This window comes from Arvicanthis niloticus, chromosome X, assembly GCF_011762505.2.
Source record: "Arvicanthis niloticus isolate mArvNil1 chromosome X, mArvNil1.pat.X, whole genome shotgun sequence".
Lineage (NCBI taxonomy): Eukaryota > Metazoa > Chordata > Mammalia > Rodentia > Muridae > Arvicanthis > Arvicanthis niloticus.
The window spans coordinates 51,118,064-51,145,845 of NC_047679.1; the positions used below are offsets into that span (position 1 = coordinate 51,118,064).

General features: G+C 40.4%; 1 protein-coding gene and 1 non-coding gene across 2 annotated transcripts; both read left to right on the forward strand.

The window, feature by feature from the left end:
• Window positions 1–362: 362 nt before the first annotated feature.
• LOC143435517 (uncharacterized) lies at window positions 363–1,070 on the forward strand. Its single transcript, XM_076918472.1, has 2 exons — window positions 363–531; window positions 720–1,070. The coding sequence occupies exons 1-2, from the start codon at window positions 382–384 to the stop codon at window positions 954–956; spliced, it is 387 nt and encodes a 128-aa protein (XP_076774587.1). The 5' UTR covers window positions 363–381; the 3' UTR covers window positions 957–1,070.
• A 26,204-nt stretch (window positions 1,071–27,274) lies between these two features.
• On the forward strand, window positions 27,275–27,409 carry LOC117695589 (small nucleolar RNA SNORA16B/SNORA16A family). Its single transcript, XR_004604642.1, has one exon. It is a non-coding gene; the product is annotated as a small nucleolar RNA SNORA16B/SNORA16A family (small nucleolar RNA).
• Window positions 27,410–27,782: the final 373 nt, after the last annotated feature.

Below are 27,782 nucleotides of genomic sequence, written 5' to 3' on the forward strand. Positions count from 1 at the left end.
ACCATTGAATGGGGGGGGGCATGTTTCAGGAAAAGTTGATGGGGAAAACCCTCTGCCTCATGTTCTATCACAACTGAAGATAGGGATATAAAAAAAAGTGTGGCATGAGTCTCTTGGAGGTGTTAGGAAAAAACCTCTAGTCTGTATCCAGACACTATTGCCTTCATAACATCTCCCCCAGCCAGAGTGATCTCCTCCTCAGTGCCTGCTCCCATCGGGCAGCAAGGTGCTTTGTGATGTCAAAGCAGCCTCAGCCACTAGTAGCTGAGAAGGGTCTTGCTGACCAATCAGGACTCAGGGGTGTGGTCTCCCATTGTTCAGGGTGGGCTCATAAGGGGGTGCCTCTGAGCGCTCTGAACCAGAGCACCATAGGGCTTCAACATGGCAAAAGCGACCGAAAAGATGGACAAGACCACACCCTATGTTAAGTCTTCAACTTCAAGTGCTAAACCTAAGAGAGTGAAAATTTGTCGTTGTCGTCCCCAAAACAAACGTAAGAAGAGTCAGTCCGGTCCCAAATGTATTAGAAAGGTAAGAAGGCCCAAACTAAGCCTCCTCCTTCTCCGGTGGTTTCTCCTCCCCAGCACTCCTAACCCTCTCTTGGCCTGGCATTTACCCGCTTCTCAACCCATAGCCCTTCTCCTATAGTAACCCCTTCACATATTCCAGCCTTTCGACGACTCATATGCCCTTGTTACCTTACTCTGTTGAACTTCCAGATTCAAAAAGCTGCGAGGAAGAGCAAGAACACCCTGTCAACCTTCCCAAAGACAAAGACCGATGAGAAAACCGCACCACCTACAAAAAAGGCTAAAAATGCAAAGGGGAACACACTACTTGCTCACTACCGCCAAATGACGGAAGAACTGACAACTACCAGTGCAGAGCCACAACCAGGCCAGAGCAGCGCTGAGAGCTCCAACAACGTTTCATCAAGTAATCAAGAAAGCCAATAGACTCAGTTGTCATGTAGAAATCCATTCAACAGTCTGGCAGCTGAGCAGTGTCAAACTGTGTAGACAGAAGTGGTACTACACAATGCTTTGATCTTGAAAATAAAATCAATCTGATGTGAAAACTATGTGTCTCTGAGAATCTCTGATGGAGCAAGAAAGGGGAAGAAGGGAAAGAAGGGGAAGAAGGGGAAGGGGAGGGGAGAAGGAGCAGAGGAAAGGGGGAAAACTGGAAGGGGAAGGAGGGAAAGGGGAAGACGGGGAAGAGGAAGAAGGGGAGGGGGAAGAAGAGGAAGAGGAAAGGGGAAGAAGAGGAAAGGGGAAGAGGAGGAAGGGGAAGAGGAGGAAGGGGGAAGGGGGAGGGGAAGAGGAAAGGGGAAGAACAAGGAGGAGGAGGGAAGGGGGAGAAGAGGAAGAAGGGGAAGGGGACGAAGAGGAAGGGAAAGGGGAACAAGGAGTGGGTGAGACAGAAGAAGGAAGAAACGCAGGTATACAAGAAGCAGGAAGTATTGGGTCCTACAGGTGTGGGAGCCAGACAAGAAAATCTAATATCCAGCAGACAATGAAGATTAAGACTGAGATAGGATGGAGTACTGAAGACAGTTTCTCCCGATGCTTTCTTTATCTCAGGCCAAGGATGAAAAGGGCTGACCTTTCCTTGGAAGGGGAGGGTGTACATATGTGAATATGCAGGTGCATGTGTCCATGTCCATTCCTGAATAGGTCAGAGCCAATTCAGCCAGGCAATCTCTGGGATTCGCCTGTCCCCACTCCACAATGCTAGGTTACTGGCATGGTGCTTGTGGGTGTTGGGGATTGAAATTCAGGTCCTTGTATATGTAGAGCAAATGCTATTAGCCACCAAACCAATTTCCCAGCCCTTAGGGTGGAGTGTTCTGTGTGTTCTGGCAGGGTGCAGGAACACTGCTTCAGGATATGGACTGTAGAAACTACAGAATGAAAGATATGGGGTCATCAGTATCATCCCCAAAAACAGCACATCACTTACAGGACACCTACCTCCTTGTGGTGTGTCTAATACCCTACCCTATATTAAGCAATTTAAAGACCTTCAAAGTGGCCAAACACCCTAATAAAACATATCAGTATAGGCTGAGGATGTAGCTTGCCTAGCATGCATGAAACCCTAGGTTTGAACCTCAGCACTGCATAAACTGGTTACATGTTTAGAATCCCAGAAATGCACTTGGAAAGTAGAAACAGCGGGACCAAAGCAAGTTCCAGGCCAGCCTGGATACATGAGAACCTGTCTAAATAAATAAAGTACTTAATAGCACTCCCAAGGAAAATGATAGTGTTTAGAAGCCAAAAAAAAAAAAAAAAAAAAAAAAAAAAGTGGCACTAATACCCTAATCCCTTCAAAACATTGGACTTTGGAGGTGGAGTTAGACTGTAGATTGGTCTGCCTCCAATGCTTTCAGTGAAGCAAGGAGCATTATCTATACCCTCTAAAGAACTTTAAAATACTATACCTGCCATTTCAAATACCTCTACATTCTATTTTTTAATTTTTTCATCCTTGGAGGTAGTGTCATATTAGAAAAAGAAAAAAAAAAACCAAAATGTGCGTGCTTATAAAATGTGTAGTGTTTGGTTCATTTTGTCAGGGGTAGATACTGAGGAAAATATTACCAAAAGAATAAGAGTGAACATCTTCTTTCAGAAGATAAAAGTTTAATTTTAGCAAATTACTTAAATAAATCTTGGCACTTCTCAAATATGTATGTATTATATCCACACTTTAACTGATTTAGGCCAAAGTATAAATTAGTTACCTATAAAGTTACTGAATGAGAGCATGTAATAAACTAAATTTGCTCACTTTTTTAAAAGAAAAATCTGTCAGAGTCCCTCTTACTATCCATTACAAGCCCAGTCACCTCCATTCTCCACTCCTAGAATTTAGAAAACTCTCTTGCTACTGTAATTGTGGTATTCCAAAAGTGTTACACAAGGGGAACACTTGACTTTGTAACCCAACATCAGTCTTTTCACTCAGTACAAGTCGCTTGACTTGTACTCACTTAAGCTGTATATAATAGTTGTAGGGAGAGGGCGTGTATTTTGTTTTTGAGTAGTACAAGGTATCGATGTATCACAACTTAATCACCTTTTTATTTGTTTGAGACAGAGCCATGTTATGTAGCCCTAGACAGCCATAACTCACAATCCTCCTGCCTCACCCTCCTACGATTGGTAGTATAAACATGTATCGTCACACCCAAGCCCATTATTCATTTAAGAACACTGTATTATGGTTCTCTGGTGGTGGTGGGGAATGGGGAGAAGATAAGACTTATAAGGGCAATTCACTCGTTCTATCTGAGTTACCTAAGATAACTTGCAACATCGATCATTTGGTTTATTTAAATGAGAATGCACAGCATTAAATTCGTATTAGATTATGACATTTTCAAACAAAATCAGTTTTGTTGTTTCTCCTCCCCCATCTTCTCTCCTGTCTTAGTGTTTCTCTTGCTGTACTAGAGCACCATGACCAAAAGTAACTTGTGGAGAAAAGAGTTGATGTCAGCTTACAGCTTAAAGTCCCTCATGAAAGGGGATCAGGGCAGGAGCTCAAGCAGACCAGGAACCTGGCAGCCAGAAATGAAGCAGAGGCTGTTGAGAAATGCTGCTTACAGGCTTGTTCCTCATGTCTTGCACAGCCTATTTTCTTATACCATCCGGGACCACCAGCCCAAGGTGGTACTAACCATCATGAGCTAGCCCCCTCCAGACATACAGTAATTATCAATCAAGAAAATACACCCACCACAAGCTTACCTACAGGTAAATTTGGTGGGTATGTTTTCTCAATTGAGATTTCCTCTGCATCATTTCCTGCCTTCAGTTTCCTACCTTGAGACCCTGAGCTGAATTCCTTCGATGGTGGACTATGATGTGGGAGTACAAGGGAAGTAAACTCTTCCCTCTCCAAGTTGCTTATGATCATGGTGTTTTATCACAGCATCCATTAGAGCTGTTGATAACATAACAAAATATCAACTTATAGTATTAAATATTTAGTTATATATTTGTGTTTAATATTATACAAATTATAAGCTAAATATTAATTAGTAAATATTGTTCTCTCCTCTTAATTTTTCATATAACAACTCAATTCTCTTTATTCCTGTGCTTGTGACCACCAGAATCATGTCTGGGTCTTCTCACAATGATATTTGTTCCCCTAATGACAGTTACCGGTCTATAAATCTTTAAGAGATTAATGGAACCATGTAAACTCTTTCCCCACCATACAAGCCCTTACTTTTTACTTGAAATACCATTTCAGTAAATTGTCAATGCTGGTCGTGAACTAGGAAGTCTCCAAACTATAATTTTCTGGCTCAGCCACCCAGGTAGCTGAGGCTACAGGCCTGAGCCACCATATCTACTTAAGAGTTATAATTTTATGATAAATTACCTTGCATTTTTACATCTAACAAGGGGGGAGTCAGAAAATTAAGTAATGTACTATAAACAAAAGAAATCTCATTTTGGATTAGTTTGTTTTTTGAGACAGGATCTTGCTATATAGGTCAGGTTGTCCTAGAACTCATGAGGCTCTTGCCTCTACATTCTCAATGTTGAGATTATAAATTTATGTCACCATGTTCAGCTCAAGAAATCTTCCCATCTCCATTTTTTCTTTAATTTTTGGTGTGTGTGTGTGTGTGTGTTTGTGCCCAAGGATGTCATAGAGGTACTGGCTCCTGAAGCTAGCTCATGGTAGTTGTAAGCTGCCTGATGTGAGTGCTAAGAATCAAACTTGGGTCCTCTGGAAGAAAATATGTCCTGTTAGTCACTGAGCCATTTCTCCAACATCTAATCTCCAATTTTTGTTTGTATGTAACAAACAAAAACTCAAAACTCAAAAACAAGTTTACTCAGAGGTTAATTATGTAGGAAATGAAAACTAGTCATAGGATGGATGCCAAATTCTGTCTCACTCCTTTTAAATATTTTATTAATTATTTGATAATTTTATATATTATACTTTGGTGATATTCACCCCCTTCTTATCTCTTCCCAGATATGTCTCATTTTTGTAATGAATAACATTTGTTTTTAAGACATAAAGAGAAAAGGTGTCATCTTATTGAAATGCATTCCCAATATAATACTTTAAAAGGTTTGTTACATGTGTGAGTGTTTTCCTGCATGTATGTATGCACATGAGGTGCGGGCCTGACACCTGTATAGGTTAGAAGAGGAAATCAGGTCTCCTGCAACTAAAGTTACAGATAATTAGGCATCATGTGAGTGCTAGAAACTGAACCTAGGACCTCTATAAAAGCAACAAGTGTCTTAACCACTGAGCTGTCTCTCCACCTCCTACAGTATAATACAGTTTTTGTTTATCAAAATATTTAATTATTTGTTATTTAACTATCTAATTTGACCAACTATGTAACTGCCTGAAATCAACTTGCTAACATGTCTCACGACTATAGAAAAATATTAGCATATATTAGTCATACCTAATAATAGGTTTTATTGTGACATTTTCATACATACACATATACATATACATATACATATACATATACATATACATATACATATACATATACATATACATATATATATAATGTACTTTAGTCATATTCATCCCCAATACCCCTTCATGTTCCCCTAGCATTCACATCCCAGCCCTTTCTCATCCTAAATATGTCCTTTTTGTTGTTGTTAATCACAAAATTTAAGGTTACCCATAAGAGCATGGTCAAGTTAACTATTGTCTACACCACTAACAGAAATTTCTCCCCATCCTCCATTATTAACTACATCGAAATTCTCAGAGAGGGGTGGGGTCTCATGAGCCCCTCTGACTAACAACAGTTAACTGTCTATAAATCTTTAGAGATGAGTGGGGCCATACAAGCTCTTCCCCCAACAACAGTTAACAGTTCAGAAATCTCCAAGAAGGGTAGAATCTCATGAGGCACTCTGACTAACAACAGTTAACTGTCTGAAATTCTTTAGAGATGGGTGGGGCCATACAAGCTCTTACCCATACCAACAGTGAAAAGTTCATAAATCTTCAGGCCTTGTGAGCCCTTCCTCCACTGGAATAATGTTTTCAATACTTCAAATATACACATACACAATTTGTTGTCAAATAATATATGTGTGGTTAATATTTGTGCATTAGGAAAATATTCTCTTCAAAACTGTGAATTATTACTTTGTAGAGAACATGTAACACTGAAAGTACTTTTTAAAATAACATGCAGTTGTTCTTAGTAGAGGATAGATTACCAAGTAACTATGGAAGTTATATTTCTTTTCTTGGAAATTATATTTCATTGCACACATTTTTAGACTGACATAGAAAGTTTACTCTGAAGTGACAATATTTCCAAGTATAGCTTTCATAACTGATAATACTTGTAATTAAAACCTTAAATGTCAGTGTTACAATATGAGAAAACATGTTATTTTCCATTTTCTTTTTCCAAGTTTGACAGGTAAGTAAATTTGAAGACTGGAGTACTAGGCCTCACACCTCCATCAAGTCTATTCTAACTGAGACACAATCACCTCATATTTTGTATGATGCTGTCAGTGAAAATTTTATCCAACTTCACAGAGACTATAAAAGCCAGAAGATCCTGGACTGATATCATACAGACCCTAAGAGAACACAAATGCCAGCCCAGACTACTATACCCAGCAAAACTCTCAATCAATATTGATGGAGAAACAAAAATATTCCATGACAAATCCAAATTTACACAATATCTTCCCACAAATCCAGCACTTCAAAGGATAATTGGTGGAAAACTCCAACACAAGGAGGGAAAGTACAACCTAGAAAACGCTAGAAAGTAATCTTCCAACAACCCTAAAAGAAAGTAGCTATATAAACATGACTCCACTGCCAATAACAAAAATAACAGGAAACAACATTCATTTTTCTTTAATATCTCTTAATATCAATGGACTCAATTCTTCAATAAAAAGACATAGACTATCAGATTAGATACATAAACAGGACCCAACATTTTGCTGCATACAGGAAACGCATCTTTGTGAAAAAGATAGACACTACCTCAGAGTAAAAGGTTGGAAAATAATCTTCCAAGCAAATGGCCCCAAGAAAACTGGAGTAGCAATTCTAGTACCAAATAAAATCGTTTTTCAACCAAAAGTAATCAAAAAAGATAAAGAAGGACACTTCATATTCATCAAAGGAAAAATGTACCAAGAGGAACTTGCAATTCTCAACATCTATGCTCTAAATGCAAGGGCACCCACATACATAAAAGAAACTTTACTAAAACTTAAAGCATACATTGCACCTCACACAATAATAGTGGGAGATTTCAACACCCCACTCTCAGCTATGGAAAGATCATGGAAACAGAAACTAAACCGAGAAACAATGAAACTAACAGAAGTTATGAACCAATTGGACTTAACTTACATCTATAGAACATTCCATCCTAAAACAAAAGAATATACCTTTTTCTCAGCACCTCATGGTACCTTCTCCAAAATAGAACATATAATTGGTCACAAAACAGGCCTAAACAGATACAAAAAGATTGAAATAATCCCTTGTACCCTATCAGACCATCATGGACGAAGACTTGTCTTTGACTTGGACAAAAATAACAGAAAGCCCACATACACATGGAAACTGAACAATGCTCTACTCAATGATAACTTGGTCAAGGAAAAAATAAAGAAACTAAAGGCTTTTTGGATTTAAATGAAAATGAGGACACATCATACCAAATTTGTGGGACTCCATGAAAGCAGTACTAAGAGGAAAAATCATAGATCTAAGTGCCCACAAAAAGAAAATGGGAAGAACGTACATTAATAAATTGACAGCACACCTGAAAGCATTAGAACAAAAAGAAGCTAACATACCCAAGAGGAGTAGATGGCAGGAAATAATCAAACTCAGGGCTGAAATAAACCAAGCTGAAACAGAAAGAACTATACAAAATATCAACAAAACCAGGAGCTGGTTCTTTGAGAAAATCAACAAGATAGACAAACCCTTAGCCAGACTAACCAAAGGGTGCAGAGACAGTACTCAATAAAATCAGAACTGAAAAGGGAGACATAACAACAGAAACAGAGGAAATTAAAAAAAGTCGTCAGATCCTACTATAAAGGCCTATACTCAACAAAATTGGAAAATCTGGATGAAATGGACAATTTTCTAGATAGATACCAGGTACCAAAGTTAAAGGAGGAGCAGATAAACCACCTAAACAGTCCCATAACGCCTAAAGAAATAGACACAGTCATTAAAAATCTTCCCACCAAAAACAGTCCAGGACCAGATGGTTTTAGTGCAGAATTCTTTCAGACCTTCCAGGAAGACCAAATACCAATTCTCTTCGAACTATTCCACAGAATAGAAACAGAAGGAAGAATACCCAATTCGTTTTATGAAGCTACAATTACTCTCATACCTAAGCCTCACAAAGACCCAACAAAGAAGGAGAACTACAGACCAATCTCTCTTATGAATATCAATGCAAAAATACTCAATAAAATTCTCACAAAACAAATCCAACAACACATCAAAGCAATCATCCATCATGATCAAGTAGGCCTTATCCCAGGAATGCAGGGATGGTTCAATATTCAGAAATCCATCAATGTAATCCACTACATAAATAAACTCAAAGGAAAAAAACCACATGATCATCTCACTAGATGCTGAGAAAGCATTTGACAAAATACAACATCCCTTCATGTTAAAAGGCTTGGAAAGATTAGGAATTCAAGGCCCATACCTAAACATAGTAAAAGCAATATACAGCAAGCCAGTAGCCAACATCAAACAAAATGGAGAGAAACTTGAAGCAATCCCACTAAGATCAGGGACCAGACAAGGCTGCCCACTCTCACCCTACCTATTCAGTATAGTACTGGAAGTCCTAGCTAGAGCAATTAGACAACAAAAGGAAGTCAAAGGGGTACAAATAGGAAAGGAAGAAGTCAAAATTTCACTATTCGCAGATAATGTGATAGTATACTTAAGTGACCCCAAAACTTCCACCAGAGAACTCCTAAACCTGATAAACAACTTCAGCAAAGTGCCTGGATATAAAATCAACTCAAACAAATCAGTAGCCTTCCTATACTCAAAAGATAAACAGGCTGAGAAAGAAATTATGAAAATGACACCCTTCACAATAGTTACAAATAATATAAAATATCTTGGAGTGAATCTGACTAAGCAAGTGAAAGATCTGTATGACAAGAACTTCAAGTCTCTGAAGCAAGAAACTGAAGAAGATCTCAAAAGATGGAAAGATCTCCCATGCTCCTGGATTGGCAGGATTAATATAGTAAAAAAGGCCATCTTGCCAAAAGCAATCTATAGATTCAATGCAATCCCCATCAAAATTCCAAACCAATTCTTCATAGAGATGGAAAGAGCAATTTGCAAATTTATTTGGAACAACAAAAAACCCAGGATAACAAGAACTATTCTCAACAACAAAAGAACTTCTGGGGGAATCACCATCCCTGACCTCAACCTATACTACAGGGCAATAGTAATAAAAACTGCATGGTATTGGTACAGAGACAGGCATGAAGATCAATGGAATAGAACTGAAGATCCAGAAATGAGCCCACATATCTATGGTCACTTGATCTTTGACAAAGGAGCTAAAACCATCCAGTGGAAAATGGACAGCATTTTCAGCAAATGGTGCTGGTTCAGCTGGAGGTCAACATGTAGCAGGATGCAAATCAATCCATTCATATCTCCTTGTACAAAGCTCAAATCCAAGTGGATAAAAGACCTTAACTTAAAACCAGATACACTGAAACTAATAGAAGAGAAGGTGGGAAAGACCCTCGAATACCTAGGCACAGGGGAAAAGTTCTTGAACAGAACACCTATGGCTTATGCTCTAAGATCAAGAATTGAAAAATGGAACCTCATCAAATTGCAAAGCTTCTGTAAGGCAAAGGACATTATCAATAAGACAAATAGGCAACCAACAGATTGGGAAAAGATCATTACAAATCCTAGATCCAATAGAGGGCTAATATCTACTTTATACAAAGAACTCAAGAAATTAGACTCCAGACAACCAAATAACCCTATTTAAAAATGGGGTACAGAGCTAAACAAAGAATTCTCAACTGAGGAAATTCTAATGGCCAAGAAGCACCTGAAGAAATGCTCAACATCCTTAGTCATCAGTGAAATGCAAATCAAAACAACCCTGAGATACCACCTCACACCAATCAGAATGGCTAAGATCAAAAACTCAGGTGATAGTAGATGCTGGCGAGGATGTGGAAAAAGAGGAACACTCCTCCATTGTGGGTGAGATTGCAAGCTGGTACAACCACTTTGGAAATCAGTCTGGCAGTTCCTCAGAAAACTGGACATAGCATTACCTGAGGATCCAGCTATAGCACTCCTGGGCATATACCCAGAAGATGCTCCAATATATAATAAAGACATATGCTCCACTATGTTCATAGCAGCCATATTTATAATAGCCAGAAGCTGGAAAGAACCAAGATGTCCCTCAGCAGAGGAATGGATACAAAAACTGTGGTACATCTACACAATGGAGTATTACTCAGCTATTAAAAATAACGAATTCAAGAAATTTTTAGGTAAATGGATGGATCTAGAAATTATCATCTTGAGTGAGTTAACCCAATCCTAAAAGAACACACAGGGTATTTACTCACTGTTAAGCGGATGTTAGCCCAAAAGCTTGGATTAGCAGAAGACTCAACCCGCAGACCACATGAAGCTCATGAAGAAGGAAGACCAAGAGGGGATGCCTCAGTTCTACTTAGAACGAGTAACAGAAATGTTCAAGGGAGCAAATATGGAAACAAAACATGGGACAGAAACTGAAGGAGGGGCCATCAGGAAACCATTCCACCTGGGTATTCATCCCATGTACAGCCACCTAAGCTAAACACTGTTGTGGATGGCTGGAAGCACATGCTGTCAGGAACATGATATAGCTGTCTCCTTAGAGGTCTGCCAAAGACTAACACACTCAGAGCAGGATGCTCACAGTTAACCACTGATATGAGCAGGAGTTTCGCAATGGAGAACTTAGAGAGAGGACTGAAGGAGCAGAAAGGGTTTGGGACCCCAGGAGGAAAGCAACAATACCAACCAACCAGAGCCCCCCAGGGTCTAAACCACCAGCCTGGGAACACATAGGGAGGGACCCAAGACTCCATTGGTATATGTAGGGGAGGATGGCCTTGTCGGGCATAGGTGGAAGAGGAGTTTCTTGGTCACATAAAAAAATAAACTCAGAGTGGGGGGCAATGTGAGGGTGGGGAGGGGATAGTGGGGGGGGTAGGTGTGGTCACTGCCTCATAGAAACATGAGGAGGGGGGTGGAATGGGAGGTTTCTGGGTGGTAGGAGGAAATGGGGTTAGGGGATAAAATCTGAAGTGTAATTATTACAACCAATTTTAAAAAGGGGGGGGGGAAAGAAAAGTTGTTAGAACTAATATCTTTAAAAAATGTCAGCCCCCTGGGGGGGGGAATTTTTTTTTCTTGATACTAAAACTTGTTCTGAGAATTGTATATTGCAGAATACACAGTCTTGGTGTATCTACTCATCAAGCAAGCTGAGCAGACCTGCCCAAACCTCCGATGTCCTGGAATTCCATCTGGATTCAGTGAAGACACAGCATCAGAGGCTTATCAACTTACTCTTCCCCCCACCCCTCTTCTAATATCTCAATGCCCGTAATCAGCTTGAAGAAGTTAAAGAAGAGTCAGCGCCCCTATTCCCTGGGCTTGGGGACTAATGTGGTTAATAATGGTCTGTCTTTCTAGGGAAAAGTAGTGGCTTTATTGGAATAGGGAGGATTAGCTAGGACTTATTGCATAGCCATAACCTATTGGTAGAAATCTGTATAATTATTATCAAGATGAAGTTATAATTTCTTAAATGGTACAAAATTTACTTTGATTTCAAATTTAAGATTTTCATTGGTACGAGCTCCTTATTAATATAAAAGTGAGATGAATATTGACACTCTCATGGGCATTGTGCTTGTATAACACATTTAGGAATACAAGGCCTAGACCCAGTCCTTCCTTAACTTTTTTAACTGATTTGGGACGGTTAACCTATGAGTTAAGGGACTATAGCAAATTATGGCTTTGAGTTTATTGTTAGGAGGTTTCCCATATTTTATTTAGAAATAGCTGAGAGGAGTACAGACAACAGTCCAGATGACCTTACATGGATAGTTGGTTTTCAAAACATCAGAAGTCCATAGAATTGATGCTACAAAAATTTATATATTAATGTCCATTCTGATTAGAGACCTGTCTGCTCCTGACAGCTTCCTATTGTGGATTCTAAGAAGAAATTGAGCATCCTTGGAGTTATGCCAGTTGTGTGGTGACAGCCACTAGGCAAGAACTGCCTCTTTTCATCTACAGACAAATTACTGTCCAGAAGAGGACACACATGCAGAATAGTCGACTGATTATATCTGCCTAGACAGAGTAATCAGCCCTTAATAATCCTGCATCACTAAGGTCTGTCAGAGGACTCTGGGCCAGAAGGCTGAAGATTTGATGCTCGAACGTTCAGTAGTATAGGGGCTTCTCAGGTGTTCAGCGGTCTCTATAAATTGGCTAAGTTTTAGAAGCTACATTTAGCGCTTCCCATAACTTCAGTTAACTCAGTCATTCTGGATTTCTGATGGGGTTGAAGACCCATAGTCTCATAGCCAATCCTGGCTATTTACTTTGAGAGAAAAGATCTGAGTAGATAGTTTTCAGCTGACAGTCATTCTAAAGCCAAAAAAAAAAAAAAAAAAAAAAAAAAGCCAGGATCAAAAGTAAGTGTTTTAGTTAGAAAAGATGACAGAGGTTCTGGTTAGTCAACAAAATGATGGACTGGGTATTAGGACTATCTTGTACCTCACTGGTACAATTAGGAATAAGTATGGTGGCTCTCTTGGTGTGCATGTTCGAATCCCGCGCTCCCGCTCCTGCGTCTTGTGGGGAAAAAAAAAAAAAAGGAATAAGTATGCCCTAATTGTATTTTGAGAGAAAAGTTTTACTTTGACGGGAAGAGTGATACGTAGGAGGAGCTAAGTGGGAAGGAGTGCTGAGAGGAAGAGATGGAGTAAGGAGAGAAGATGAAGGAGAAGCTAGGTGATGAGAGATAAAGATAGAGGGTGCATGGAGGCAGATGTTCACATGTCTCCACCAGTCAAAGATAGTTTTTATATCTAGGTTGGGTATTGGGTTATGCTTCTGATTGAGCATTACCAAACTTATAAATCCTTTGATTAACATTTAAAAAAATTGTATAAAAGCAAAAAGGAAAGGGGGGGCATGGGACAGGAGTTTTCTAGGGAGTGGAAATGGGGAAAGGGGATGGCATCTGAAATGTAAATAAAATAAAAAATATTCATAAGAAAAAAAACCTGCATGGTATTGGTACAGAGACAGGCAGGAAGATCAATGGAATAGAAATGAAGGCCCAGAAATGAACCTATACAACTATGGTCGTTTGATCTTTGACAAAGGAGCTAAAACTGTCCAGTGGAAAAAGGACAGCATCTTCAACAAATGGTGTTGATTCAACTGGAGGTCAGCGTGTAGAAGAATGCAAATTGATCTATTCTTACCTCCTTGTACAAAGCTCAAGTCCAAGTTGATCAAGGACCTTCACATAAAACCAGAAACACTAAAACTAATAGAAGAGAAGGTGGGGAAGACCCTCGAATATTTGGGCACAGGGGAAAATTTCCTGAACAGAACACCTATGGCTTATGCTCTAAGATCAAGAATTGACAAACGGGACTTCACAAATTGCAAAGCTTCTGTAAGGCAAAGGACACTGTCAATAGGACAAAACTGCAACCACAGGTTGTGAAATGTTCTTTACCAATCCCACACTGGATAGAGGGCTAATATTCAATGTATACAAAGAACTCAAGAAATTAGACTCTAGACAACCAAATAACCCTATTAAAAATGGGGTATAGAGCTAAACAAAGAATTCTCAACTGAACAAATATGAATGGCTGAGAAGCACCTAAAGAAATGTTCAGCATCCTTAGTCATCAGGGAAATGCAAATCAAAACAACCCTGAGATTCCACTTCACACCAGTCAGAATGGCTAAGATTAAAAACTCAGGTAATAGTAGATGCTGGCAAGGATGTGGAACACTCCTCCATTTTGTTGGATTGAAATATGGTTCAACCACTTTGGAAATCAGTCTGGCGGTTCCTCAGAAAATTAGACATAGCATTGCCTGTGGACCCAGGTATACCACTTCTGGGCATATACCCAGAAGATGCTCTAACCTATAGCAAGGACATATGCTCCACTATGTTCATAGCAGCCTTATTTATAATAGCCAGAAGCTGGAAAGAACCCAGATGTCCTTCAACAGAGGTATGGATACAAAAAATGTGGTACATTTACACAATGGAGTATTACTCAGGTATAAAAAAAATGGATTTGAGAAATTCTTAGGTAAATGGATGAAACTAGAAAATATCGTCCTGAATGAGTCAACCCAATCACAAAAGAACACACATGGTATTCACTCAATGATTATTGAATAATTAGCCCAGAAGCTTGAAATAGCCAAGATTCAACTCACAGACCACATGAAGCTCATGAAGAAGAAAGAAGACCAATTGCTGGTGCTTTGGTTCTTCTTAGAAGGAGTAACAAAATACTCAAGGGAGCAAATATGGAGACAAAGTGTTGGACAGAAACTGAAGGAGGGGCCATCTTGAGACCATTCTACCTGGGTATCCATCCCACGTGTGGTCACCAAAGGTAGACGCTGATGTGGATGTCAGGAAGTGCATGCTGACAGGAGCCTGATATACCTGTCTCCTTAGAGGTCTGCCAGAGCTTGACATATTCAGAAGCAGATGTTCACAGCTAACCATTGAACTGATCAAGGGGTTCCCAATGGGTGAGTTAGAGGGAAGACTGAAGGAGCTGAAAGGATTTGCAGCCCCATGAAGAGAGCAACAATACCAACCAACCAGAGCTCCCCAGGGTCTAAACCACCAGCCTGGGAGTATTTAGGGAGGGACCTATGGCTCCAGCTGTATATGTAAGGGAGGATGGCCCTGTTGGGCATAAGTGGGAGAGGAGATCCTTGGTCCCTTGAAGGCTGGATGCTGGGGGGGGGGGATTTGAGGGTGGGGAGGTGGGGGCGGTCGGTGGGGGCACATCCTCATAGAAACAGGAGGAGAGGGGATTCCTGGGTGGGGTGGGGATGGGGGAAAGCGATAACATCTGAAATGTAAATAAAATATCTAATAAAAATAAATTTTAAAAAATTAAAAGAAAAAAATCAACTCAAACAAATCAGTAGACTTCCTTTATACAAATGATAAACAGGCTGAGAAAGTAATTAAGGAAACAACACCCTTCACAATGACCACAAATAGTATAAAATATTGTGGTGTGACTCTTATCAAGTAAGTGAAAGATCTATATGACAAAAACCTCAAATCCTTGAAGAAAGAATTGTAGAAGATCTCAGAAGATGAAAGATCTCTCAGGCTCATGGATTTGTAGGATTAAAATAGTAAAAATGGCCATCTTACCAAAAGCAATCTACAGATTCAATGCAATCCCCATCAAAATTATAATACAATCCTTCCCAGACATGGAAAGAGCAATTCTCAACTTCATACAGAAAAACAAAAAAACCCAGGATAGACAAAACAATTTGCAACAATAAAAGAACTTCTGGAGGGAATCACCATCCCTGACCTCAAACTGTACTACAAAGTAGTAGTGATAAAGACCACACGGTATTGGTTCACAGACAGACCAGTCAATCAATGGAATAGAATCAAAGACTCAGAAATAAACCCACACACCTATGGACACTTGATCTTTGACAAAGAAGCCAAAAATGTACAGTGAAAAAAGAAAACATCTTCAATAAATGGTACTGGTATAACTGGCAGTCTATATGTAGAAAAATGAATATAGACCCCTATTTGTCACCTTGCACAAAGTTCAAGTCAAAGTGGATCAAGGACCTCAACATAAAACCAGATACACTGAATCTAATAGAAGAGAAAATGGGAAAGACCCTCAAATTCATTAGTACAGGGGGAAATTTCCTGAACAGAATACCAATGGCTCAGGACCCAAGATCAACAATTGATAAATGGGACCTCACAAAACTGAAAAGCTTCTGTAAGGAAAAAACACTGTCAATAAGACAAAACAGCAATCTACAGACTAGGGAAAAACTCTTCACTAACCCTATTTCTGATAAAGGGCTAACATCCAAAATCTATAGAGAACTCAAGAAGTTAACCTCCAAAAACCCAAATAATTCAGTCAAAAATGGGGTACAGAGCTAAACAAAGAATTCACAACTGAAGAATCTCAAATGTCTGAGAAGCACTTAAAGAACTGTTCAAAACACTTAGTCACCAGAGAAATGCAAGTCAAAATGACCATGAGATTCCATCTTATACCAATCAGAATGACCAAGATCAAAAACTCAAGTAACAGCCCAAGGATGTGGAGAAAGAGCAACACTCCTCCATTGCTGGTGAGATTACAAACTGGTACAACCACTCTGGAAATCAATCTGGAGGTTCCTCAGAAAATTGAAAACAGATCTACCTGAAGACCCAGCTATACCTCTCCTGGGCATATACCCAAAAGATGCCCCAAAGTATAACAAGGACATACATTCCACTATGTTCATAGCAGCCTTATTTATAATAGCCAGAAGCTGAAAACATTTGAGGTCCCTCAAATCAAGAATGGATACAGAAAAATGTAGTTTATTTATACAATGAAATACCATTCAGCTATGAAAAGAAAAATATCATGAATTTCTCAAGCAAATGGATGGAACTAGAAAGTATCACCATGAATGAGGTAACACATGCCCAAAAGGACATGCATGGTATATACTCACTGATAAGTGGATATTAGCCCAAAAATACAGAATACCTAGGATACAACCCACAGACTTTAAGAACTTTAAAAAGCAGGAAGGCCCAAGTGAGGATGCTTCAATTTCACTTAGAAAGGGGAACAAACTAATCACAGGAGGCAGAGGAAGGGAGGGATCTAAGTGGGGTGTAGGATCAGGTATAGGGGGTCGGGACAGGAGAGAAGCCCGGGGGGCAGGAGAATGAATGGAAATATGCAGCCTCTGAAGGTGGGAGGTAAAGGAACCCTCTAGAAAATACCAAACACTTGAGAGGTGAGAGATTCTTGAGACTCAGTGGAGGTGACTTTAGCCAAAATGCCCAACAGTAGGGAGAGGGAACTTGAAGAGTCCACCTCCAGTAGATAGACAGGGCCTCAAGTGGAGGGACAGGGTTACTAACACCTAGTCAAATTTTTTGGCCCAGAACTGTTCCTATCTAAAAGAACTGCAGGGACAAAAATGGAGAAGAGAATAACAAAAATGCCATCCAGTGATCAGCCCAACTTGGAATCCATGTCATGAGGAGGCACCAAGGTCTGACACTATTACTGGTGCTATGATGTGCTTACAGACAGGAACCTAGCATGGCTGTCCTCTGAGTGACCCTACCAACAGCTAACTGAGACAGATGCAGATACTTATACCCAACCATTGGCCTGAAGTCAGGGATCTCTATGGTTAAATTAGGGGAAAGATTGCCAGTCTGCTCCTGTGTGATCACCAGATTCCTCCCGAGACATTCTGAAGGGTCCACTGAACCCAGAGCTGTAGGTAGGAAGACCCACACACTGCCCTACACCCATAGCTGGGTGCTGAGAGTGTTCAGAGTCCAGCAGATACCCAAACCCCTACCCCTGCGGAATAGCACTCCCCTTCTGCCCATCTCCTGGATCTGAGTCCTGCTGCAGACCCCTGCCCAGTCTGCTCCTGTGTGGTCACCAGATTCCTCCCAAGACATCCTGGAAGGTCCACTCAACCCAGAGCAGCAGAGGTACCACTGAACCTAGAGCGGCAGAGGAACAACTGAACTCAGAGCAACAGACAACATATCCCTAGACATCCTAGAGGAGCCACTGCACTCAGAACAGTGTACACCTTATCCTGAGACATCCTAGAGGAGACACTGCACTTGGAGCAGTGGGCATCTTATCCTGAGACATCCTAGAGAAGACACTGCACCCAGAACATCGGACACCTAGCTGGTCTGCTACCTTGGAGACACCATATCCTGAGTCATCCTAGAGGTATCACTGTACTCAGAGCAGCTGGAGAAGATCACAGAGACATCTGGACCCCAAGGAGATCAGACACAAGCAAGATAACTGGAAAGGCAGGCTTCAGTCAGAGACAGCAAGTAACAATAGAGTTAACCAGATAGTGAAAGGCAAGTGCAAGAACGTAAACAACAGAATCCAAAGTTACATGGCATCATCAGAACCCAGCTCCCCCATCAGAGCAAGCCGTGAAACCCCATCACACCAGAAAAGCAGGATTCAGAATTAAAATCACTTCTCATTATGATGATAGAGGACTTTAAGAAGGACATAAATAACACTCTCAAAGAATTTAAGAAGAACGCAGGTAGACTGATAGAAGCCCTTATAGAGGAACCACAAAAATCCTTTAATGAATTGCAAGAAAACACAACCAAACAGGTGAAGGAATTAAACAAAACCATCCAAGATCTAAAAATGGAAGTAGAAACAATAAAAAAAATCACAAAGGGAGACTACCCTGGAGATAGAAAACCTAGGAAAAATATCAGGAGTCATAGACAGAAATATCACCAACAGAATACAAGAGATAGAAGACAGAATCTCATGTGCAGAAGATACCATGGAAAACATTGACACAACTGTCAAAAATGCAAAATACAAAAAGCTACTAACCCAAAACATACAGGAAATCCAAGACACAATGAGAAGGCCAAACCTAAGGATAATAGGTATAGATGAGGAGGAAGACTCTCAACTTAAAGGACCAGTAAATGTATTCAACAAAATTATAGAGGAAAACTTGCCTAACCTACAGAAAGAGATGTCCATAAATGTACAAGAAGCCTACAGAATTCCAAATAGTTTAGACCAGAAAAGAAATACCTCCCACCACATAATAATCAAAACATTAAATGTACAAAACAAAGAAAAAATACTAAAAGCAGTAAGGGAAACAGGTAAAGTAACATATAAAGGCAGACGTATAAGAATTACACCAGACTTCTCACCAGAGACTATAAAAGCCAGAAGATCCTGGACTGATATCATACAGACCCTAAGAGAACACAAATGCCAGCCCAGACTACTATACCCAGCAAAACTCTCAATTACCATAGATGGAGAAACCAAGATATTCCATGACAAAACCAAATTTACACAATATCTTCCCACAAATCCAGCACTTCAAAGGATAATCGGTGGAAAACTCCAACACAAGGAGGGAAACTACAACCTAGAAAAATCAAGAAAGTAATCTTCCAACAACCCTAAAAGAAGATAGCTACACATACATAACTCCACTGCAAATAACAAAAATAACAGGAAACAACATTCATTTTTCCTTAATACCTCTTAATATCAGTGGACTCAATTCTTCAATAAAAAGACATAGACTATCAGCTCATGAAGAAGGAAGAACAAGTGTGGATGCCTAGGTCTTACTTAGAAGGAGTAACAAAATACCCAAGGGAGCAAATATAGAGACAAAGTGTGGGACAGAAACTGAAGGGGAGGCTGTCTGGAGACCATTCCACCTGGGTATTCATCCCATGTGAAGTCGCCAAAAATAGATGCTGGTATGGATGACAGAAAGTGCATGCTGACAGCAGCCTGATAAGGCTGTCTCCTTAGAGGTCCCCCAGAGTCTCACATACCCAGAGGCAGATACTCACAGCTAACCATTAATCTGATCAAGGGTTCCCAATGGAGAAGTTAGAGAGAAGACTGAAGGAGCTGAAAGGGTTGGTGGCCCCATGAGGAGAGCAACAATAACAACCAACCACAACTCCCCAGGGTCTAAACCATCAGCCTAGGAGCACATAGGGAGGGACCCATGACTCCAGCTGTATATGTAGGGGAGGATGGCCTTGTTGGGCATAGGTGGGAGAGGAGATCTTTGGTCCCATGAAGGTTGAACACTGAGTCGGGGGGGAATCTGAGCGTTGGGAGGTGGGAGTGGGGGGTAGGTGGGGGCACACCCTCATAGAAGCAGGAGAAGGGGGATGTGATAAGGGGTTCCTGAGTGGTGGGGGGAATGGGGTAAAGGGATAAAATTCTAAATGTAAATATTATATCAAAAAGAAATGCTGTTAGAACCAACATCTTTAATAAAATGTCAGTCCTCTAAAAAAATATCTTGATACTAAAATTTGTTTTGAGAATTGTATATTGCAGAATACACAGCCTTGGTGTATCTACTCATCAAGCAAGCTGAGCAGACTTGCTCAAACCTCTGAGGTCCTGGAATTCCAACTGGATTCAGTGAAGACACAGCATCAGAGGCTTATCAATTTAATCTTCCCCCCACCCCTCTTCTAATATCTCAACGCCCGTAATCAGCTTGAAGAAGTTAATGAAGAGTCAGCGCCCCTATTCCCTGGGCTTGGGGACTAAGGTGGTTAATATTGGGCTGTCTTTCTAGGGAAACGTAGTGGTTTTGTTGGTACAGGGATGATTAGCTAGGATTTATTGCATAGCCATAACCTAGTGGTAGAAATCTGTATAATTATTATCAAGATGAAGTTATAATTTCTTAAATGGTACAAAATTTACTTTGATTTCAAATTTAAGGTTTTCTTTGGTATGAGCTTCTTATTGACATAAAAGTGAGATGAATATTGATACTCTAATAGGCATTGTGCCTGTATAACACATTTAGGAATACAAGGCTAAGACCCAGTCCTTCTTTAACTTTTTCAACTGATTTGAGATGGTTAGCCTGTGAGTTAAGGGACTATAGCAAATTCATGGCTTGGAGTTTATTGTTAGGGTGTTTTCTATATTTTATTTAGAAATAGCTGAGAGGTGTTAACAGACAACAGTCCAGATTACCGTACATGGATAGTAGGTTTTCAAAACATCAGAAGTCAACAGAATTGACGTTACAAACATCTCTGTATTAATGTTCATTTTGATTAGAGACCTGTCTGCTCCTGACAGCTTCCTGTCTTGGATTCTAAGAAGAAACTGAGCATCTTTGGAGTTACTCCAGTTGTGGTGAGACAGCCACTAGTCAAGAATTGCCTCTTTCCATCTACAGACAAATTACTGTCCAGAATAGGACACACTTGCGTTTTGTAGTATAGGGACTGTCCAGGTGTTCAGAGGTCTCTATAAATTGGCTATGTTTTAGAAGCTATGCTTTGTGCTTCCCATAATTTTAGTTAACTCAGTCATTCTGGATTTTTGACAGGGTTGAAAACTTATAGTCTCATAGACAATCCTGGCTATTTACTTTGAGAGAAAAGATTCCAGTGGATGGTTTTCAGCTGACATTCATTCTAAAGCCAAGAAAAAAGCCAGGTTCAAACCTAAGTGTTTTAGTTAGGATAGATGACAGAGGTTCTGGTTAGTCAACAAAATGATGGACTGGGTATTAGGACTATCTTGTACCTCACTGGTACAAATTGGTATAATTATGCTCTAATTGTATTCTTGAGAGAAAAGTTTTATTTTAACGGGAAGGGTGGTATGTAGGAGGAGCTAAGGTGAGAGGAAGAGAAGGAATAAGGAGAGGAGGAGAAGAAGGAGAAGAGAAGCTAGGTGATGAGAGAGAGAAAGAGAGGGGGGGCATGGAGGCAGATGTTCACCTGTCTCCACCAAAGATAGTTGATATATCTAGGTTGGGTATTGATTGGGTTACACTTCTGATTGAGCTTATAAAGCCTTTGATTAACATTAAAAAAAAACATGTATAAAAACAAAAAGGAAAAGGGGGCATGGGATAGGGGTTTTCTAGGGAGGAGAATTGGGGAAAGGGGATGGCATCTGAAATGTAAATAAAATATCCAAGAAAAAAAAGAAAAAAAATTAGGGGAAAGATTGGAGAAGGTGAAGGAGTGGGTAACCCACAGGAAGACCAGCAGTCTCAACTAACCCAGACCCCTAGGAGCTCCCAGAGACTGCCACCAATGAGGCAGCAGACAGGGGGCTGGTCCAAGGCCCCTGCACCCATACAGCAGAGGACTCCCTGGTCTGGCCTCAGTGGTAAAAGATGCACCTAATCCTAAAGAGACTTGGGGCCCTAGGGAGTGGGGATGACTGTGGGGAGAGGGGGATCACCCTGTCAGAGGCAAGGGGGAAGAGGAATGGGATGAGGAGCTGTGGGAGAGGAAACCAGAAGGGGGACAATGGCTAGAATGTAAATAAATAAAATAATTAAAAATATATATCTTAAAATAAAATAATAGATCAAAAAAATAGTACTTTCAGAAAAAACCATCATTCTATGCCTTAAATGATCGTCTGAATTAAAATGTTGTAGGTTATACATTTGCCTATTGTGATCATTTGTATCTATGCTCTGCCCAGGGAGTGGCACTATTAGAAAATGTGACCCTGTGGAAGTGGGTGTGACTTTGTTGGACTAGGTGTGGCACTGTGGGTGTGGGCTTTAAGACCCTCACCTAGTTGCCTGGGAGCTAGTATTCTGCTGCCAGCAGCCTTCAGATGAAGATGTAGAACTCTCAGCTCCTCCTGCACCATGCCTACCTGGACACTGCCATGTTCCTACCTTGATGACAATGGACTGAACCTCTGAACCTGTAAGCCAGACCCGATTAAATGGTGTTCTTTATAAGAGTTGCCTTGGTCATGGTGTCTCTTCACAACAGTAAAACCCTAACACACCTATGTTCCCTATGTGTTTTTTAAACTTGACCTTAAAGTTGGTTCAGAGCTATAAGCAGGAGTTTTAACTGATCTTATATGAACATATATATTTTAAAACACAAGACAATACTAGAGTTCAAGGATCTTTTTAAAAAGGAATTTGAATGTATATTTCAAAAGCCTTCATAATAAAAGTATATATTAATTTAAAGTATGTAGTTTACCCAATATTTAGGAGCAGTCTCTTTAGTGTTACAATAGGACCCAAGAAAACACAGTGTAGCTCACCTGGGGGTGATGACACACACCTTTAATACCAGCACTCAAAATGCAGAGGCAATCTCTGAGTTGGAGGCCAGTGTGGTCTACTGTGTGAGTTCCAGGACAGCAAGAGCTACACAGAGAAACCCTGTCTCAAAAAACAAACAAAAAACATGCAAAGCCTTTAATCCCAGCAACTGAGAGGCGGCAGCAGCAGACAGACAGACAGACAGACAGACAGACAGACAGACAGACAGGACATAGTGCAGTTGTGACTGCCTGGACAAGACCTGGGAGAAGATTGGACCCTTCAACATTCCATCAGGTTGGAGAAGGAGCTCATAAGACTTCTGGGAGAGCAATTGGTAGTTAATGGCTGGGGGAGGGTTTTTCACTGGTATAGCCAATGGTAAGTGTCCCGTGCTCAAATAAATAACCCTTCATCATACTCCTGTAAGCAAGCTTAACTCAACTAAGTCACAAAAATAAAGGAATGAAAGTAGGAGGGAGACAAGTTGGGAAGAGGAAGGTCCAATAGGAGTGAAGAAAGAAAGGATCCTGGAGGGTGAATAGGATTATAGTACATCTTATATATTATGAACTTGTCAAAATATAATTTTAAAATTTTCTCAGGTCTCATACATAGATAGGCTTAAATAATGATACTGTCACCATATGTTTTAGTATTTAAATAATATACCAGGGGCTGGAGAGATGGCTCAGCAGTTTAGTGCACTGGCTGCTCTCCCAGATAACTCCAGCCCCAGGGGATCCAATGGTCTCTTCTGGTCTCCACAGGCACCAGGTACACCTATGGTGCCCAGATACACATTTAGGCAAACAGTCATATACATAAAAATCAATAAAATCTCAAAGGAATAATATGCTATAATCTACAACATAATTTTCTCCTTTCGTTTTATTTTTCTCTAACAGAAGAGTCAAAACTATGAAGGCCTACCCTGTCTTCTGTGATTCAGGAGAGACCTACTCCGAAACATCTCCAGGCTCCAACTCCTATTTTGACTTTATGAAAAATTAATTCCCTTTACCTTAACACACACTCTAGACAGTCATGTGATTCCAAAACTTGTTAATACTACACACAAACGTTTTCATCGTCTGATGGAGATATTTTAAGGTTCACTTTTTCTCAAAGGGGATGAAATAAAGGCGGAATATTCTAAACGGCACCATATCTGGGCATATTTTAACACCCCTGAGACAGCCACTGGCAAACATTTTCTTTTTTTCTTTTTTTTTTTCCCATGAGACTCGGGCGGAGACACACGGAACAGAGTGGGATTTGAACGTGCGGAGACAGAGAGAGAGCAGAGGGCCTGATCCCTCTGCACCACCGCCGGTTCGCTAACTTTTTTTTTTTAATTTTTTTTTTTTTGGCAAACATTTTCTAACACCCTGGTAACAAAATGCAGTTCAGCTCCATTGCCTCTGTCTCCCAGCATGCTTCTTAACCTGAAACAGCGAATGATAGGAATGCAAGATGCATGTCTGCAAGGAATATGATGCAATAATTGTATTCTACAATTCTATTATGCTATAATTAATCTTAATTACACATTCAATCCTGCCTGAATTAGAAGACTCACATAGCTTGAATCCTGTGTTGCCTATAATTCTACTATGTTATTTTGACAAATATAAAATAATAAATCTTCTAAAGCAATATGGTGTTTTGGAGAGATCAACTGTGGTCATCCCAGGGTACTCTTTTACTGAGGACAAGGAGACAGCATTTTGCATCCCTGTTTCCCAGTCGCAGCCTCAGAGGTAGTCAATGCACGGGAAAGGAAACGCTGATGACAAATCCAGTCACCTGACAGAAGGGGCGGTGCCCGTCCTTCTTCGTGTGTTTGCGTTTCTCTTTAGTGTTCTGAAGCCTGACTAGGGACTCCGCATTGGCCTCCTCTTCCATGTATCATTGTGAGAATTTCCTGGGTTCTCCTTCAATCTTCCCCCTCTTGCTTTCACAGGCACTTATTAACCTTCTTGGAGCTTCTCCAGGCACACCCAGTAACTCCTACAGAGCAAATGATCTTCTTAGAAGGCGGAAAGCTGCACCCACGGCAGCCCCTTTATTGTGGTACAATATAGACACAGCCGGTATTATCTGTGAGGCCAATATCATGAGATCATTTTCCACTTGCACCTACTGAGCTATAGTGAAAATGTCCCCCTCCCCCCTTAGCATTTTAAAGACAGAGTTTCTCTGTGTAATAGCCCTGGCTGTTCTGGAACTTGCTCTGTAGACCAGGCTGGCATGGAACTCACAGAGATCTGCCTGTCTCTGCCTCTCAATAATCTGCTGGGATTAAAGGTGTTAGCCACCACCACCCAGCACAAATAGGGATTTTAAAATATCTTTGGATCCTGGAATTCCAAAATCTAATCCCATATTGCTTAGGGCAAAGAAATGTCTGGAACTATTAGAAAACCTTGTTCTTGAGAAAACATAGGAACTCTGTAATGGTTTATGGATTTTGGCTGGACACATTTTGGCCCTGAAAAGGACAAGTTTTGCTTATTTGGGAAACAGAAGAACAACAAAAAAGTTCATTAGAAACACCACCTATGCCCCATGGGGAGAGCAACAATACCAACCAACCAGAGCTCCCAGGGTCTAAACCACCAGCCTGGGAGCACATAGGGAGGGACCCATGACTCCAGCTGTGTATGTAGGGGAGGATGGTCTTGTCGGGCATAGGTGGGAGAGGAAGTTCTTGGTCCTGTGAAGGCTGGATGCCCCAGTGTGGGGGAAATCGTGGGTGGGGAGGTGGGAGTGAGAGGGTGGGGGCATAGAAGCAGGAGGAGGGGGATGGGATAGGGAGTTCCTGGGCGGGGGGGGGGGGGGGGAGATGGGGAAAGGGGATTACAATTACATCTGAAATGTAAATAAAATATCCAATAAAAAATTAAAAAAAGAAACACTGCCTAGACACTGGCTAGACAGCTGCAGTAGGGAAGAGGATGAAATAGTGAGATAGCTAAAATCTGGGAGACTCCATAAGAAAGCTTTAAGCATCCTATGCAACCCAGAGGCATATCTGCATCCTTTCTAGAGGTTATAGTGACCCGAAACATCTAGTCTATGCAGGGATTATTATGAGCTCAGAAAAAGGTATTAACTTAGTCTCTTCTTGATTTCCTTGCACTTCCCAGAAAAACCATTGAAGTATAAAGCCTTCCTGGCAGTGGCAGTGGGCCTTCAATCCCAGCACTCAGGGGACTAGAGGCAGCTGGGTCTGTGAGTTAAAGGCCAGCCTGGTCTACATAGCTAGTTCCGGGACAGCCAAGAGTACACAAATCCTGTCTTGAAAAAACAAAATATAAAATGAGAGAGAGATACCATATACAGATTTTGGCCTTCTCAGTGTGATACACATAATTTTTTCCTCTAAGAGATATTAGAAAGGGACCTGTATATAACCATTCTGTCACCTAATTTATAAATAAATAAAGGTACTCCTGTGGCATTACAAATATACTACTACTTCTTTTTTTCTATTTTTCTTTCTTTCTTTCTTTCTTTCTTTCTTTCTTTCTTTTTTTTTTTTTTTTTTTTTTTTTTGAGACAGGGTCTCTGCACATAGTAGTGGCTGTCCTGGAACTCACTCTATATGATCTGCTTGTATCTGCTTTGAATGCTGAGACTAAGGACCTGTGCCGCACCAGATTTAATGTATCACCTCTTATCTGAGTCCTAGTTACATCAGAGTAGTGGGCTTGTAAAAATTTAATAAGCTGTACACTTGCATAATGCATACTTTTCTGTCTTTATGTAATACTTTACATTTTTTAGATTTATTTTATGTGTATTAATGCTTTGTGTTTTACCTACTTGTATGTATGTGCACAATGTGCATGCCTGGTACCCTCAGAGGTCATATGAGATGTCATATTCCCTGAAACTGAAGTTACAGATAGTTGTAAGCTGCCATGTAGGTGCTAGAAATTAAACCCAATTCCTGTATAATAGCAGTAAAGGCTCTTAATCACTGAGCAGTCTCTCCAACCCCAAGTATAGTATACTTTAATTAAAGGTTGCTTTTGTGGCTGGTGAGATGGCTAAGTGTATAAGAGCATTTGGCACCAAGTCTAAAGACCTAAATTGAGGAAGGACAGAACTGATTTCTGAAAGTTGTCCTCTGAACTCCACACATGGGCCATGGCACACACTCAGGGGTAAGAGGTAAAGAAAAGATTTTTATTGAATGTTGCTTCCAATTCCTTTAAAAAAGAATTCAAGTGGCAGCCCTTATCAAAGATGCAACTGTTTCCACATAGCTGGTGTGGTCAAAAACAAGCCCCAAGTAACAGTTTTCCTTAACTGTCATGGTCCCGTTTGCAGTAACATATCTGTAAGACTTGGGGGAAAGACAGTTCCATCTTGACACTTCTGAGAAGTGGCCAGAGATGTTTGTTAACACTGGATACTCTGTACAAATGTTGAGTCTCAAACGTGGGGTTAGCAGAACAGGGCTTTCAGAAGCAGTTTGCTGAGGCCGAGAGTCAGCATAAAGGGGCAGTTGCAAACTGTGTTCACCCTGGAAACCTCTAGCAGCACATAGCAATGCTTTGGGTCACTGTCCTGTAAGCTAAGGCCAATCAGACCATTATGCTTCTGAGGACCAGGTGCATGACACTGTAAGATCATTGCAGATAATTGCATTGGCATTAAAAAAATGAAATGATAATTTAAATGGTATTTTCAAAATTTAAACTATCATTTTTCAAATTAGAAAAATAAAAAACAAA